At 39.4% G+C, this 15127-nt stretch overlaps 1 protein-coding gene across 3 annotated transcripts in view; it reads right to left on the bottom strand.

Moving 5' to 3' along the window:
• The window catches only part of SKAP2 (src kinase associated phosphoprotein 2), a 166009-nt gene extending 157497 nt beyond the window's left edge, over positions 1–8512 (bottom strand). For 2 of the 3 annotated variants that reach the window (XM_045792989.2, XM_045792990.2), the window contains exon 1: positions 8260–8504. In XM_045792989.2, coding sequence (XP_045648945.1) covers positions 8260–8326 — 67 coding nt within the window. In that variant the 5' untranslated portion in view covers positions 8327–8504. Of the gene's footprint in view, positions 1–8259 lie in introns of all 3 variants that reach the window. The other variant, XM_045792992.2, reaches the window with a different exon arrangement.
• Positions 8513–15127: the final 6615 nt, after the last annotated feature.

Genomic DNA, 15127 nt, shown 5'->3' with positions numbered 1-15127 from the left:
CTATAATAGTCTTTCAACTGTACTTATAATTAACAATTTAAAACCTAGTCTTTGAGATAGAACGTTGTAATCGATTTTAAATTCTTGATTACAATAGTATCTTGATCCAATAAGCAAAGTTGATTAAACTGTTATCCCATACATTCATAATAAATGTATAAAGACCATTTTTCACTAAATCAATATGACAAGGGAAAGAATTAAAATTTAATCTTGGAATAATTTTTTTAAATAGCTTTCTGGTTTGAAGTCCATTAATGACTAATGTTACAAGTATCAAAACGAAATGAAAGAAAATGCCACAGCTTCTCTTTACTTGAGCTGTCCATATTTTGAAGAGGAGGACATACAGACATAATTCATAACCAGTGCAAGTGAGACCCAGACTTCTAAAGCGAGTTCAAAATAATGACACTTATTTAAAAACACACACACGAAAAAGCACTCTCTTCTAAACTCTAATTTTTTTACCCAGAGAAACAAGCAACCTTTGGACATTCAGACATTAGCTGAAATGGAAAAGATCACTGGCTTCTCTGAGATGGTTAAGATAAAAGTGGAATAAGGGAAGGAGTAGCATCTCTACTGCTGATTCTTTCTTCCAACCGGACTCAGTACTTGGGAGAATCTCTGGCACAATGATTGGTGAATAGTCTGCTTAATGTAACTTTCGCTCAGTGTTTGTCTTTAATTCCCTCATCCACAAGTATTTAATTGCCTATTTTACATTTTCATTACACAATCCAAATTTAAACAAACAGGACTATTTTCTATCTCCGGAAGCAATAACGAAGGAATTACAGACCAAGAGTTATTTCTTTAAAAGGTCGTTTCAGTCCTATAAAAACTCAGAAAACATAAAAAGCTGCAATGCTCTATATAGGGTTTCCTAACACTCCCAAAAAACATTTTTAAAATTCTGACCCCTGTTATTTTATGAGGAAATGCTTGTTATAAGAGTATGAGACTGCTGAAAGAATCGGATTGTTTGTTCGTTGAGGGGGAGGAGATTCGGAGATCTGGCAAGGGACAAGATCTAATGTTTTAGAGTAGTCTTGATGTATTTATTCTTAAACTAATCCCAGAAAGGGGGTATAAGGCAACAAAAAGATTTAATAAACACTGATTTTTAATAAATTATTTCCTAAGGAGACAAGAAAAGTGTAAGAACTGTTTTTGCTGTTTTCTTTTGTTTTTTCTCTTTTTTAACAAATAAGTTAGGAACTTTAAAGTGGAATTGATTCCTGAAATCTTAGTTTGTTGGTGCTCACAGATTCAGTCGGTTTTGAAGTTTTTGAAATCTGGGTTATTTCTTTCAAATCCACACTGTGCCCATTTATTTTCGAATTGAATAAAACCAGCCTCTCCCAGGCACCGGACGCCCTTTGCGTGCACGGGGGACCTTCGGCCGCGTTCCTGCGCAAAGCAGGGACCATGCTCGCCCAGCGCAAAGACCCGGCGAGCGCTAAGTTACTCTGGGCTTTCCTGCGAGACACTTCGTTCTGCGGTCCTTGAACACTGGACACTTGGGAGTGTTAAACCCCGGGGTTCCAGTCATAGGAGCTATGAGCAGGGAGCATAGGTTTGGGGCAGCGCCCTCGCCAAATGGGACTGGATCTGTAGCTTTGTAGCTCAGAGCCAGGGTAATATTTCAAAAGCGGGCAATAAAAGTCCTGGACGAATCAAGCGCTCCTCTGGCTGGTTGGAAAAGAGATTTGAAGCTTTTTATTGTGCTCTGAGTAGCCGGGCAAACGATAAACTAGCGAGCGTGTTAGCCCTTTTCTACCTTCCTTTAGGGGTCGTGTCCCTCGGTTAATATGTAGATTTCACTGACTCCAGACTGCCTGTAATTCGGGGAACAGCCGTAATTCGATTGCAAGAAAAGGTCAGCCTGCCTCCTCCCTAGCCTCTCGGCCTGGCGAGTGAGAATTCCTCTTCCTCAGAGGGAGGGGTTTGCACTCACGCACACACTCATCCAAGCTTGGGGACCCGCCCGGCCCGCGCGGAGACACAGTTCCCGGGAACCCCAACGCAGCAGGTCTAACCCCACCACCACCACCCCGCCCGCAGCCACGCAGACCGCGGGTCAGCTCCGCTGGCATTTAACCCCAGAATTAGCCCCATCTCCATCAGCCTCTGCCCCCGAGTCATCACCAAGGAAAAAGTTATCCCAGAGACTGTAAATGTGGTGGTGATTCTTGCTCGTTTTACACCTTAACGCTGTCAAGAATAAACCTTATCTCCCGGTACAGCTGTAAAGATCTGGGGGAGAGGGCCCTGAGAAGATCAGACTTACAACTGCTCTGTAGATAACTGTTAAGGTCTGAAAACAAAATTAAAAGATGACATCATGTCTTGGCTCAGCAATCTCAGGCAGTTTAAGTTAGAAACCTCTTAAAAGCCATCACAACCCCTAAGAGGCAAACACAGCACATACCAAACCACCGAATGGTATTCCTATTTCCTTTTTTTTTTCTTTTTCTGTAGGAATGGACCCCCAGAAAAACTGCCCACCCCCCACATTTCCCCCTATAGTCCAAGTGGCTAAGACAGGTACAGAGAGAGAGAGAGAGAGAGAGAGGTGCTAACTGCTTTCTACCACCTTCCATATGGATCACACAGTGAAAAACCTGAAACCATAAAAGGTTAGAACAGTTCTTAAATTCTTGCAAATGAAAAAATAAACTGCCACCCATTCAAAGCTCATACACAGGTTTCCACTCTTGAAGAAAGCTGAGGTTTGGCCACTTGCCCTCCCCATCCTTCACCAGCAAGCAGCCTGGAATATGACTTCCTGGGGGGTGGTAAATAAGCCACAAAGGTGACACCTGATGTCTTCTGCCTCCTCTCCCAACCACGCAATAGCACCCTGAGAAGGCTTGCCTGCATACACACACACACAGCCTCTGTGACGGCCTGAATTGTACAGGAGAGGGGCCAAGAACTGGACTGAATCCACTACTATGTGCTCAGCTCCACGTCAATAACATAAGTGTAAAACCAATTACACCTCACCTCCAAATGGCTCTACTTACTTAATTCCACATCCTTCTCCACTTCATGAATTGGGCCAGGGTTTTACTGCATATTCACTAAGGTACTATTACCAAACTTAATATGGTAAGAATCCTAACCAAACTTTAAGCTGACATCAGAACAAAACAAACAAACAAAAAAGTTTTTCTTCTCTGTTAAGGCGGGGGGGGGGGGGGGGGGAGGGGGTACAGTCTGACCAAACACCTACTGGTAAAAACATAAAAATAAATTAAACTGGGCACATGTAGATCAATGGAGCCAACGTCCAAATTTGGAAAATGGCTAAGTGAAAAGTCATTGATTCTCTAATCAGTGGCTTCTCTCAATTACTTAGCACTTTTACAGGTTATGGCTGAACTGTGGATGTTCCAAACATGGAAGAAGAGACATGAACAAGCACAAGGAGTTCTCACAGTACAATAAGTAAAACATTCCTGAGTCTTATAATCTAATCATCTGACAAAATTTTCAAGATCGGCTTTGGAGGCTAAATGATTTATTTTGATAGAAAACTGGGCTGCTGAAGAATATAGATGAACACCTTTCACCTCTAAAAGATGACTCTTGATAAATAACACCTTATAATAATCAAAATCTTTTTACCACGCATTTTCAAAGAAGCCACAGTGAATAACACATTAGTCTGAGATTTACACTATATTCACTGTTAGGTAGTTTCTATTGTAATGTGTTCAGTATGTGATTGAAAAAGAAATGTAAACTCAGTGGAATGAAAAAGATAGACTTGGCTTTAATTGAAAAAGACAAACTAAGTGAATAATGAGTATATAAAAACTAGCCTATGCCACTTTTATCACCCATATATGACACTTAATCTTAAATTTATGAGAGACAACTGAAGTGTGTTTCAAATCACCAGAGGCTTTTCCTACGCTGTTGTTTCTATCTTCCTTCTAGTAATACTTTAATGCTGATAATGTAGAGATAAACCCATTTGGAAATTTTTTCTCATTTTTTAATATATTTAGATTCCTTTTTTTTTTCAAAGAAACTCAGTCATAACTTGGGTTGAGTAACTATAAAAACTGCACATACTATTAAGAGCCTTATGTAGTCATCTGAGATGAAAATACTTCCAATGGAAAGCAAGCCAGCCAAAGATTCCCTCTCAAGAAAAAGTAGGATATTATGCGCTTAATATAGGCAAATAATTTTCTGAACATCACACCTTAATTTATCTATGTTATTTGACCCATAACAAGAAATTATAAATTTTTGATCCTTTGATTTACAAACACATATTCCTATTTCTAGAAGAGAAAACCTTAGAGGTGTCATAGACTGATTTCACTTTGAGATCAAATGTCCTCGAGCAACTTGATGCTCATGAGTTATGACTACCAAAATGGGGCAGACTTGTTCTTGCTCTGTAGGAAATTCAGGTGCTAAAGAAGTAGGTGACTATTGGTGACTCAGTAGGTGGCACTCTTCCCTTTACATACTCAGCCAATGCCCTAGAAGCAAATTATGGGACACTAGATGTGCCATAAATAATTCTCATAGGAAAAATAAACCCAAAATGTTGACCAAATTATAAATGAAACTTAGGAAAGGTGGAAATCAAACCATACTATTCTTAGCGTTGAAAAAATTCTCCCTGTATTTCAACTGAATTGCATTCTTTACCTTGTGCCCCTAAAGGGATTATCAATTTTAATGTGTGAAGTTTAAAAAAGAAAAAATGTTCTGGAAATCCCCAGTAGGGAAAAATGCAATATTTCTAATCAAGATTGCCCTGTGAAAAAAACCTCAAGGTCACTTTGCAGAAACCATATAGCCACTTTGTTTATTGTTTGTTTGGTTTGGTTTTGATTTTTCAGAGTACTGACAACCACTATTTTCTCCTATTAGCGTTGGTTTCATTTTCTAATTTAATAAAAAGAAACTTGCATCCTCTTAAAGCTTTTCTCTTCAAATATGTTGTCCTAAAACAAATGAATGAGAATGACTGAGAATATCTGATAGCAAACTACTAACACTCCACTATTCAAAGGATGATTAAACAAATGAAGGGGGTTGGGAGCCCGTGGTTCTAGTTCCTCTCACTTTCTCGCCTGCCTGGAAGAAAAACTCACATAAATCAAGATTATTCTTGCTGTTAGTCCTAGTCAAAATATTTGGATGTAGGAAAAGATTAAATGGACAAGATTCGGAATTATCCTTGATTCCAATTATCAAGGCTAAACCTGTTCCTCCATTGTTGTGAAAAAAAATTAAAGGTTGCCTGTACTGCACAGGCAGTTCGAAATTTGCTTTTAACAAATATCTATAACCTTTTTTCTATTCAGGTAACAGAAGAATAATACAACACTTTTATAAGAAGTATAGGCTTTCAAGATTTAATATACTGATTCCACAGAAATATAAATCACTAACAGGCAAAACTATATAGCCACTTTTTCAAGAGTATCATTAAATATGAGTTAAGAATGATAGCATCTATGGGTTTTTGCATTTCTATAGAATGGTTTCGAGGGGAAGGAATGAGAAGAGAGGGGGAGCAAATATTGAAGGGAAGCCTAAAACTGCTATAATCAGAAAGAAAAACAAAGAGAAAATAATATAAACTGATAAGAATACATTGAGCACCTATCTTTATCAAGCAGTGCAAATGTCAAACATTTAACATTTGACATACAATGATCTGGATAATAGGCATACGGAACACGAAGGGAACTGCCTGAGCAACGGTATTTTGATAGGCATTATCTTTTGACTTTATATCCTTTTTTTTCTGTAGGCAAGGATTTTAAGTGCCTGAAAAGTTTAGGTCCTTATCTTCTCTACCTGGGAATTCTAGCACAGTGTCAAGCATTCTCAGAGTGCTTTACTGTTAACTACAACCACCACTACCAATATCTCCTTCTAGTTTCAAAGAAAGTACTAGGTAATCCAGCAATCTCTAAAATTCAAATCAATGCTCTCCCTCTATAGTTTTAGTAATTTTAAATCTAACCATGTACTATTACCCAACACACTTGAATTATGCAAATAATCATGCACAATCCCAACAGAATTTTTTGGATGGAAAATGTGAAAAAGCTGCTGAGAACCTTTATTCTTGAAACCTTTCCTACCTCCAAAAAGATTTTAATTGCAGTCAAACACAAAATGTTAACAGCTTTCTTTGAATGGTAAGTTAAAAAAGAAACCTGAAAAAAAATACTAGTTCGCTTGTTTCATTTCTTTAAAATGGATAGATAGATAGATAGATACTCCCTCAAATCCATACCTCTTGAAAGTGTCCTCTGAAAATAAAGTATAAGCCAAATTTTAATATTAATTTTGATTTTTTAATTTTAATATTTTTAATTTTAATATTTTCATATTTTTAATACTTCATGTGTTTTGATATGTGATTTGTTTAGTAATATGAAATATTGAAAACATCAATAAGATGACTTTTAAAACACTCATTTCGGACATTATGCAGGCATATTAACTGACTAAAGAGAGAAGTGGCTAAAGTATATAGGAAGTTAGCATTGGTAGATAATTTAAATATTATGTAATTCTAAGCTTTCAACAAATTACACACATAAGGGCCACATGAAATATTTGTAATCTATGGGAATCAGAAAATAATAAGTCTCATAACCTATATGTCCTACTATCTGCAAAAGTACAATTATGGACCCAAACAGCAAACTGCCTCCTGTTGGAGTTCTCAGGCTTTAAAGGTGGTGCACCCATAGGTCTGTACTTTATTTCTTGAAGTCAAAAATTCAGAACTAGAATATCCTGAAAGTGGTGGCATCTACTTCTGGAGTAAACACTCCTCTGGTCTGGTTATTAAAATAGTATTCTAAACACGCAATTCCAGCATTGCAACAATGAAAATGTTAACTGTAGTAAAACAAAATCAGTACTCATGGGAAACTCTCATATAATGGAATAAAAGCTGCCTTCAATCAGTCTTTACAGTTCTTTACATTTCTTAGTGGTACCCGTTAATGACAATACACATTCTTAGAGTAAAATACCATCCCACAACAAATGCATTTATCACACTGTAATCGTGTTGAGACAAATGTTAAGTCTGCATTCATACGCTACTGGTTTTATTCTCTTGATCATATTTATGATGCTAACCAGCAAAACAGCGTATTAAGAGATTCAGTCTCACACTGCTCTAACAGCAACTTACTATTTAAAAGTCACATTTTAGATATTAATTTTTAAGAGTTAAAAATAAGCAACTTGTAATAGACATCTAAAAGAAACTCTTTTAATCCAGCTATTCATGACCAATATTTAAAGATAAATACTTGAGACAACTAAACTAAAACAACCAAAATTCAGTTTCTAGAATTCTGATGTACCTATGACAAAGTGAATGATGGTAAGAATTCCAGAGCATCAGGATAGGTAAGATTTGTGCTACCCTAGAAAGATGTGTTTTCTACTTTGTGCAGAAATATACACTTCCATAATCTAGTAGTTATGAATTAGTAGCGGATTCGTAATATCCTTGAAGAACCGCATCTTTAAGTCCTAACGTAAGTTCCTATAAATGGTCATTTAAAACTGAAAAGGGGAAGATGAGGGTGCAAAGATGAAGTACTTTCATCGTGTGACACAGGAAGTTGGACCTTAACACATACTTCCTTTTTGTTTTCATATGTTACTCAGGCTGAAGACAAGTGGCCATTTGAGAATCAGGCCCTCTTTGAAAGTCTTAAATAAGAGCGCAGTGAATGTTTAAGAAAAAAAGAGACTTTTAGAAATGACAAAACCTTGCGTCCCACAACCTCTAACACCTGTAGCTCAGACATCTTTTTGCATCTTTACACCCCTCTCCTCCATTGGCCAGGCCACCGACGAACTACTTCTTTGACTTCTGATCCCTTCCCAGTTCTCACACACGCACTCATTATCATTCCCTCTCTCCCTCCCTTTCTCCTCTCTCTCTCACACACACACGCACACGACGTCCTCACGATGCCTACAGAAATGCCCTGATCCCATTAGTGCAGCCCATCACGGAGGGCTTCCCCACCATCCTCGAACCAAATTTCAACACACGCCCACTCCCTTTCCGAGCCCCCTCTTCCCCATTCCCAGTCCTGCTCCCACTGGCCAGGAGACATGGGAAGCATGGGGAGGGAAGGCAGAGACGCTGAATGCTTCTGTCCCCACCGGCTCGCCGTCTCCTCGCCCCCGCCCCCGCCGCGTTGCCCGCCCCCTTCCCCCGCTCTTTACCTGCCAACAGGTTCCTAATTTCCTCAGGGAGGGGGTAGGGAGAGGAGGTGGTGCTGGGGTTGGGCATGTTAGGGAGCGCGGGGCGTGCGGGGAAAAGACCTGTGCTGAAAGGGGGACCGAGGTTGCGGCTGCGACCTAGACTAGCGCTCCCGGTAAGGACAGCGGTGCTACGAGTCCGGACACTGCCGGGCCGGGGCTCACAACAAGGAAGTCACTGAAGCCCCAGCCAGCAGCTGCTGGACTCTCGGCCCAGCCCCGCCCGGCAGATCGGGGCGGGGCGATGGGCTGGGCGGAGATCCGAGGCGCCCGAGGGCCCCAACTGCGCATGTGTATCCTAGGGTTTTCCTAGCCTCGGAAAAAAGCCTCCGAACAGACCACACCTACCCCTACGTAAGGGAGCGGGAGGAGCGGCTGGTGGGAAGGGATCGGACTGAAGCTGCATCACCTGATCTGGAGCCTGAAGCGCCTTGCAGCCATTTTGGTTACTGGTACCTGCGCAACTGCTGGCAGTTTCTCCAGGATCCCGAAAAATAAGATATCCAAAGTGCCCCTAAGTTTTCAGATTAAGGGACCTCTAGCCAAAGGTCAGCCCCGCCGGGGTTTAACACCTCGCGTGGTAACTCACAATGAATTTTCGGCCGCCCTAAACTATTATGGCCTTCTTTGTCCGATTGAATGAGGTAACCCAAGTCCCATCTTCCGCCAGTCTTCCCTGAGAAGCCAGTCTAGCTGCTCCAGAGAGCTCTCTGATTGGCTCTTAAATTACTTTTCTACCTAATTCTTACTGTTGGGGAGACTTTCTGTACTACGAACGAAGAGTGAGAAACTCTAGTCACTATCCTTTTGAGTTAGAAAAGAAAAAAAATAGAAAGCTAAATAGGCATAGATACTACCGTCCCATCTATAAGCATAAAAAGAAAATTGCTGGTGATTAGTAGAACGGAATTATAAAATGTGTTCACTCCAACCTGATCGACAAATATTTATTGCATGTCTTCTATCTGTAAATCTTCTTACATATTTTCTCTAAAACCCAAAAGGCACATTCTGGTGCCTTTAAAGTGTGTGTTCGTGTGTGTGTATATTCTATATACATGTATATTCTGAATGTGTGTGTGTGTGTGCGTGTGTATGCCCCCCCCCCCAATATGGGAACTGCTGCCCTGACAAAGCTCTTTCCTTCATGCTACTATTGTATTTTGAAGATTGTACTGTGGTCTGTGGTGTGTAAATTGTTTATTCCTCTACCCTCCGCCCCTCACTGGATCAATAGTCCTTAAACTTCAGTTTGCATTAGAATGACAGAGAGAATTTATTAACAGTGCAGATTCTCAAGTTCCATTCCCAGAGATTCTGATTCTGTTTAGGGCGGGACCTGATTATTTCCATTTTAAATAAGCCCTCAGGTAGTTCTGATCCTAAGATTTGATTTTGAGAATCACTTTACCATTTTCCAGCTCCTATAGGGCACAACATTTGTCATAACTTATCTTTCATTCCCACCTGGAACCCTAAATTTGACATAAAGTAATGGCTCTATTAATATTTCATACAAAAAAGTCTCAGACAGTAATAGTTAAAAATTAAGTGGTCAAATGCAATGACATTTTTGTATAATTCTATAAGAGATACAACAAACACTGATTGGAAAAGGAAAAATTAGAACACGTTGGAGTCCTCTCAAAACAAAACAAAAAACAGGGGCTCCTGGCTGGCTCAGTCAGAAGAGCATGTGACTTTTGATCTCGGGGTCATGAGCCCCATGTTGCGTGTTGAGATTACTAAAATAAACTTTAAAAAAACAAAAAAACAAGATGAAAACTTTATAATAGAAGTAAGACACACAAAATAACTACAAAAAAGACTCCCCGGAAAACAAACTCATTCCCTAAAATGGAATCTGAAATTCCTACTCTGATTTAGAAATGTGATGAATTATAGAAAGAGTGCTGAAAATTAGAATTCTTTTTGGTGGAGGTAAAAGTAAATAGTTATTTTACAACATAGTTCCAACTTCAAAGAACTGAGAATTATTATTCTTAAACTACAAAATTATCTTCCTCCTTAAAGAAAGAAGAAACTATTTCATGGCCGTTTTATATTAGTGAGGATTCTACCTTCCTTTAGAGTTATCACATATAATTCTCTGTCTTGTCACATTTTTTATTAAACCAGGCCTCCAAATGTTCCCATCTTTTGTTTCCTTCTGATAGAACTGACCACATTTTTTCTTTATTCTTGCGTCTCATTTATTTATACTCCACTCATTCCACAAAGGAATTGGAGTGATTTACTCTTGTATCATATAGACAATTTTCTGGAGTGGATCAAATGGACAGTGTCTACACTGCTCATTATGATAAGTCATTCTTGTTAGTGAGAGACAGGAAACTATTAAGATTGCTTTAAAATATATAGCATCTAGTAGTCCAAATAAAAAAGGTAATAACAGAAAATGGACTTTTTGTATGAAACACATTTCCCCTACTTAGGAAGCCATTCTCAGACACAGGTTTGTGATGGATTCACTTGGGCAATGCTTTGTATACTCTATCATTTTTACTGTTTATTGTTAAAGTTACTGAAATTGATTATAAGACGGAAAGAGAAATAAAGAGAGGCTTGAAGAAATATATTCTTATTTCTCTTGTTTCCAAATGTTTCCATAACAAAAACCAGGAAGGAAATCAAATCATACTTTACATTCTTTAACTAGTCATATTAGGTAAAAAAGAATAATAAATGAAATTTTAAATCTCAACCTGTAAGAAGAGTAACAGCTTCCCTACCATTCCACAAAGAAGACACTAGACTCTGAGAAAAATCTCATGATTTGTCTTCGCAAAAGGAGATCTTTCAATTCAAAGAAGATGTATATAGAGATATAGAGATATATAGCCCTATAACTGAAGCTAATCCGCTTCTTACGTTTTTCAAATTTAGTTTAGCTGAATAAGTATTTGCCCACAGGCCTAGGGTTAAAAGAATCTAAATGAGCATTGAAGAAAAACAATGAGCTAAAACACAATTTACTTTTTTTTCTCTGCATCTCTTATCTTCCTTTAGTTTGGCATTCACGGGCAAGTGAAAGAGAGATTGTATTTTATACTTAGGCATTATTGCCACACAAGAAAACTTAGCTTTAAACTACCATCTCCCATAGTTTCTGATGGTCAGGAACCCATGAGCAGTTCAGCTGGATGGCCCCGGCTCAGTCTCCCATGAGGTTACAGTCAAGCTGTAGGCTGGGTCGCAATCATCTGAAGACTTGACCATAGCTAAAGGATTAGCTTTGAAGAAAATTCACGTATAGGACTGTTGGCTGCAGTCCTCCATTCCTCTTTGGCTGTTGGCAAAAGACCTCAGTTCCTCACTACACAGACTTCTCCACAGGGCTACTTGAATGTCCTTTTGACAGGCAACTGGCTTCCCCTAGAGCAAGTGATCCAAGAGATAGCCCAACCTAGAGAGGCTGCAATGTCTTTATCACTTAATCTCTATTATATTCGTCCCACAGACCAAGCCTGGTTTGTAGAGGGAAGGGACTATACAAGGCTGTGAATACCAGGAGGGGAGAAACACTGGGCCCAATTAGTTACCATAGTTAGCCCTCTGGCCCCCATTCACATTTCTCTCCCATGCAAAATATACCCACTGCCTCCCAGAGCCACCTGTGAAGTCTCATCCCATTATAGCATCAGCTCAACTAAATCAAGTCCAGGAATGGATGATGCTCCTCAAATACAGCTCCTTGAGTACAGTTCTCTCAATTTAAAGACCTACGAAGTAAAAAGGCAAGTCATCTGCTCTCCATATAACTTGCAACGGTGGAACAAACATAAGAATTCCTGTCCAGAAGGGGTAGGGACAATAAGAATTATACAGAGATCACTGGTTCACAGCAGTTCTGAAATCCAACCTGGAAAATGTGGGAAGTTCTTTAATTAAAAGCAGTTCTATTCCCACCTGGAATAACTTCTCCATGGATCTTGGTTCTATCCTCTGAGTCATCCTTCCTTGTCCATGAAACATAACCCATGTTTTCAGTTGCAGAATTTGCTCAGCCTGCTTTTTGTCACGGATCTTTAGGTCTTGAAAAGACCTCTTTTCATTTTGTACTGTCACCGTCTCAGTCTCTGTCAGGGTTCAATCAGAGAAGCAGAACTACCAGAATGGGGACAGTGATCAAGATATCTAATATAAAGCAACTTGTTACAGAGACTTAACCCGACACAAGTGTGGAATGTGGTGAAACTGTCTGTTACTTTTGCGTCTGTTGCTGGAGCTTGAAGTTCACAAGGCAGGGAGTCAGGAAGGGAAGATAGGGGAGATTCAGAACAAGCCAGAATGTTCAAGCACAAGCCATGTTCATGAGGACCGCCTGAAACCACAGCTAGCTCTTGCTGCCTCTGATCCTGATGGTACGGATGCCCTGCAGAAGTCAGGGTCCTTCCTGACAGAGCTAACACACACTTGACTCAGCAATCAGAACTGAAGGGAGGATCCAGCAGAAGACAGAGCAGTTTGCCCTACCTGGCGTTCTGGCCTGGTAGCTGCCGTAGGCCAATGAGGTGAATCAGCAGACAAGGAACAATACGTGGGAGCCACAAAGTGACTACTGCGTCACGTGCGTAGCTCTCACACAAGAATCTCCTTTGTGGCCCACCCCAGCCAGAAACAGAAAAGGGAATTCCAGGAAAAGCAGGTTGACAGACTGCAAAGCCACCAACCACACACTTGTACTATTATATGTAGAGAGTAGATTAGACAATAGACGCAATTGAAATCTTGCATTTATTTTACAGCCTATTACATTTTTAAAACTTTTTAAAGCCATTGTGTCTTTCAAGTCATCTAGTAAGGGCTCTTTTAAGAATTTTCAGAAATGAAGGTTTATTTTCTAAATTCTTATTCCTCTCTTCATTTGAATCATCTAGGGCTGGTAGGTATGAATTTATTATGTGGCGCCAGCAAAAAAAAAAATTATATTCTCACTGGAATTAGCCTGAAGAGATATGACACAGAAGCCCACCAAAACCGACAGGTTCTGATAGATGCAGCTCACTAACTTGTCTTTTCGGTTTTTAGGTCATAGTTACTATTAATCCTGCTAGTATCATTTACTAACAAGATAAGAAAACACATTGATTCTTGTTTGCTCTCCATCTCATTTGCATATACACAAACATGTGCTTAGGCACTTTGCTGCCCTGGCCAATCACTGTAATATGAGAATAATAAGCAACTTAATATAGACCAGATCTGAGTTCTTAACAAGATCTTATATGTCTTTGGGATTCCACAAATTAGGACTAGGGTAAGAGAAATGTCCATTCCATTCTGGACTTGTCAGCGGCTGCCTGGTTCTCTCCCCAGGTAAGAATCCTGTTCTCCCTTTAAGTGAAGTTCATTTCCCCTATCTAGAATCTCGGTGCTAGAGATCTCACTGTTGTAAGGTCAGCTCTGATGGTCATCTGGCTCTGGCCTTATATCCCAGTCCTAGTAACTAAGTTTCTCCTGCCTGGGTTCTGAAACCAAGGCTTTTACTTTGCCTACTTTCAGTAAAGGGACATTTTTTTTTTTAATTACTTCTAGCCCTCTTGGACTGTGGCTCTGTCTTACTCTCACAATCTTGATTTATAGTCTGGTATATTCTAGGTGGATCTCCAGAGAAGGGATGGACCCATATCCCTGTGTTGCCTTCTACTAATCAGGCTTGGTCTCCAGAGTATGTACATTAAGAACATGCCAAGAAAATGTTCATTTTTTGTATTGTATAAGATTGAATGCAGACCCCCTTCTCTCCATGTAAAACTCTTTTACTCCTCTCTGAGTTTACCTTGAGTTTACCTCACCAGTTCAAGGTGAGGTTACCTTGAACTGTGAACAGGTGCATAAAAAGACAAGAACTTTCAATTTTCCCCCTTAACTCTTTTCCTCAAAATCTTTACTTTCTATCTCAGAGTCCCAATTGAGTGACCTTGAAGATTCCATTTTATTTTTGGCTCAGAAGAGACTTAACAGAGAATTATCCTTGAGCTTAACCTAAGAGATAATTTGCAAGGTCACTGGTATAATTTAAGCCTTTCCAGGGTTGCCTGACTGGCTTAGTCGGTAGAGCATGCCACTCTTGATCTCAGGGTCATGAGTTTGAGCCCCACATCAGGTGTTTAGATTATTTTTTAAAAATATTCAGTATAATTTAAGCCTTTCCAGTCCACCCCACTCCCAAGGATGACCCTGACCTGTACTCCCTGAAGTTCTATCAATCAGAGACCTGAGAGACTGGCTGGGTAACTATCTCCCTGTGCACCTCAGTCTAGACTGATTTGAGCAGTCAGGTCTAATACCTGGATTAAGCACTGTGGTTTGGATGAAAGATAACTGAAACAGTGTTTTGGAATTTAAAACATCCTGAAAGAAGACAGGTTGCATATACCTTCCAAGAAATGGTTTCAGGACTAGCTGTATAAAGCAAGCAAAGTCTTTATGGGTATATTTTATGCTGTATGCCTGTTTAGGATAGCACTGGTCCCCACAACATCCTTGCCAATATTTAATGAGAAGATGGTCTTCTAGAAGAATGAAACTGAAGAACATGACTGCCTTATTAATTAAACTTTGGAAGACTCACATTTGGGCTCTGAGTCTTAACGGGCTCAATATGAACTATTTATTCAATTTTTAATTTTTTTGTTAGTTTTTGTTACAGGAGTTTTGTTTTGTTTTGTTATTATAGCTATTTTCAAAAACCACAAATTTAGAGGAAAGATAATTTTCAGACACACTTCTAGAATCATTTTATAGCTAAGCTGGCAAAGATTTTAGAACATAAATAATTAGAAACAGGCCTAAGTTTCTTTCTGTA

Source organism: Ursus americanus, chromosome 3 (assembly GCF_024610735.1).
Source record: "Ursus americanus isolate L20-20 chromosome 3, mUrsAme1.1.p, whole genome shotgun sequence".
NCBI lineage: Eukaryota > Metazoa > Chordata > Mammalia > Carnivora > Ursidae > Ursus > Ursus americanus.
The sequence above is the reverse complement of the archived record's forward strand: the minus strand, read 5'-3'. Positions and strand labels throughout refer to the sequence as shown.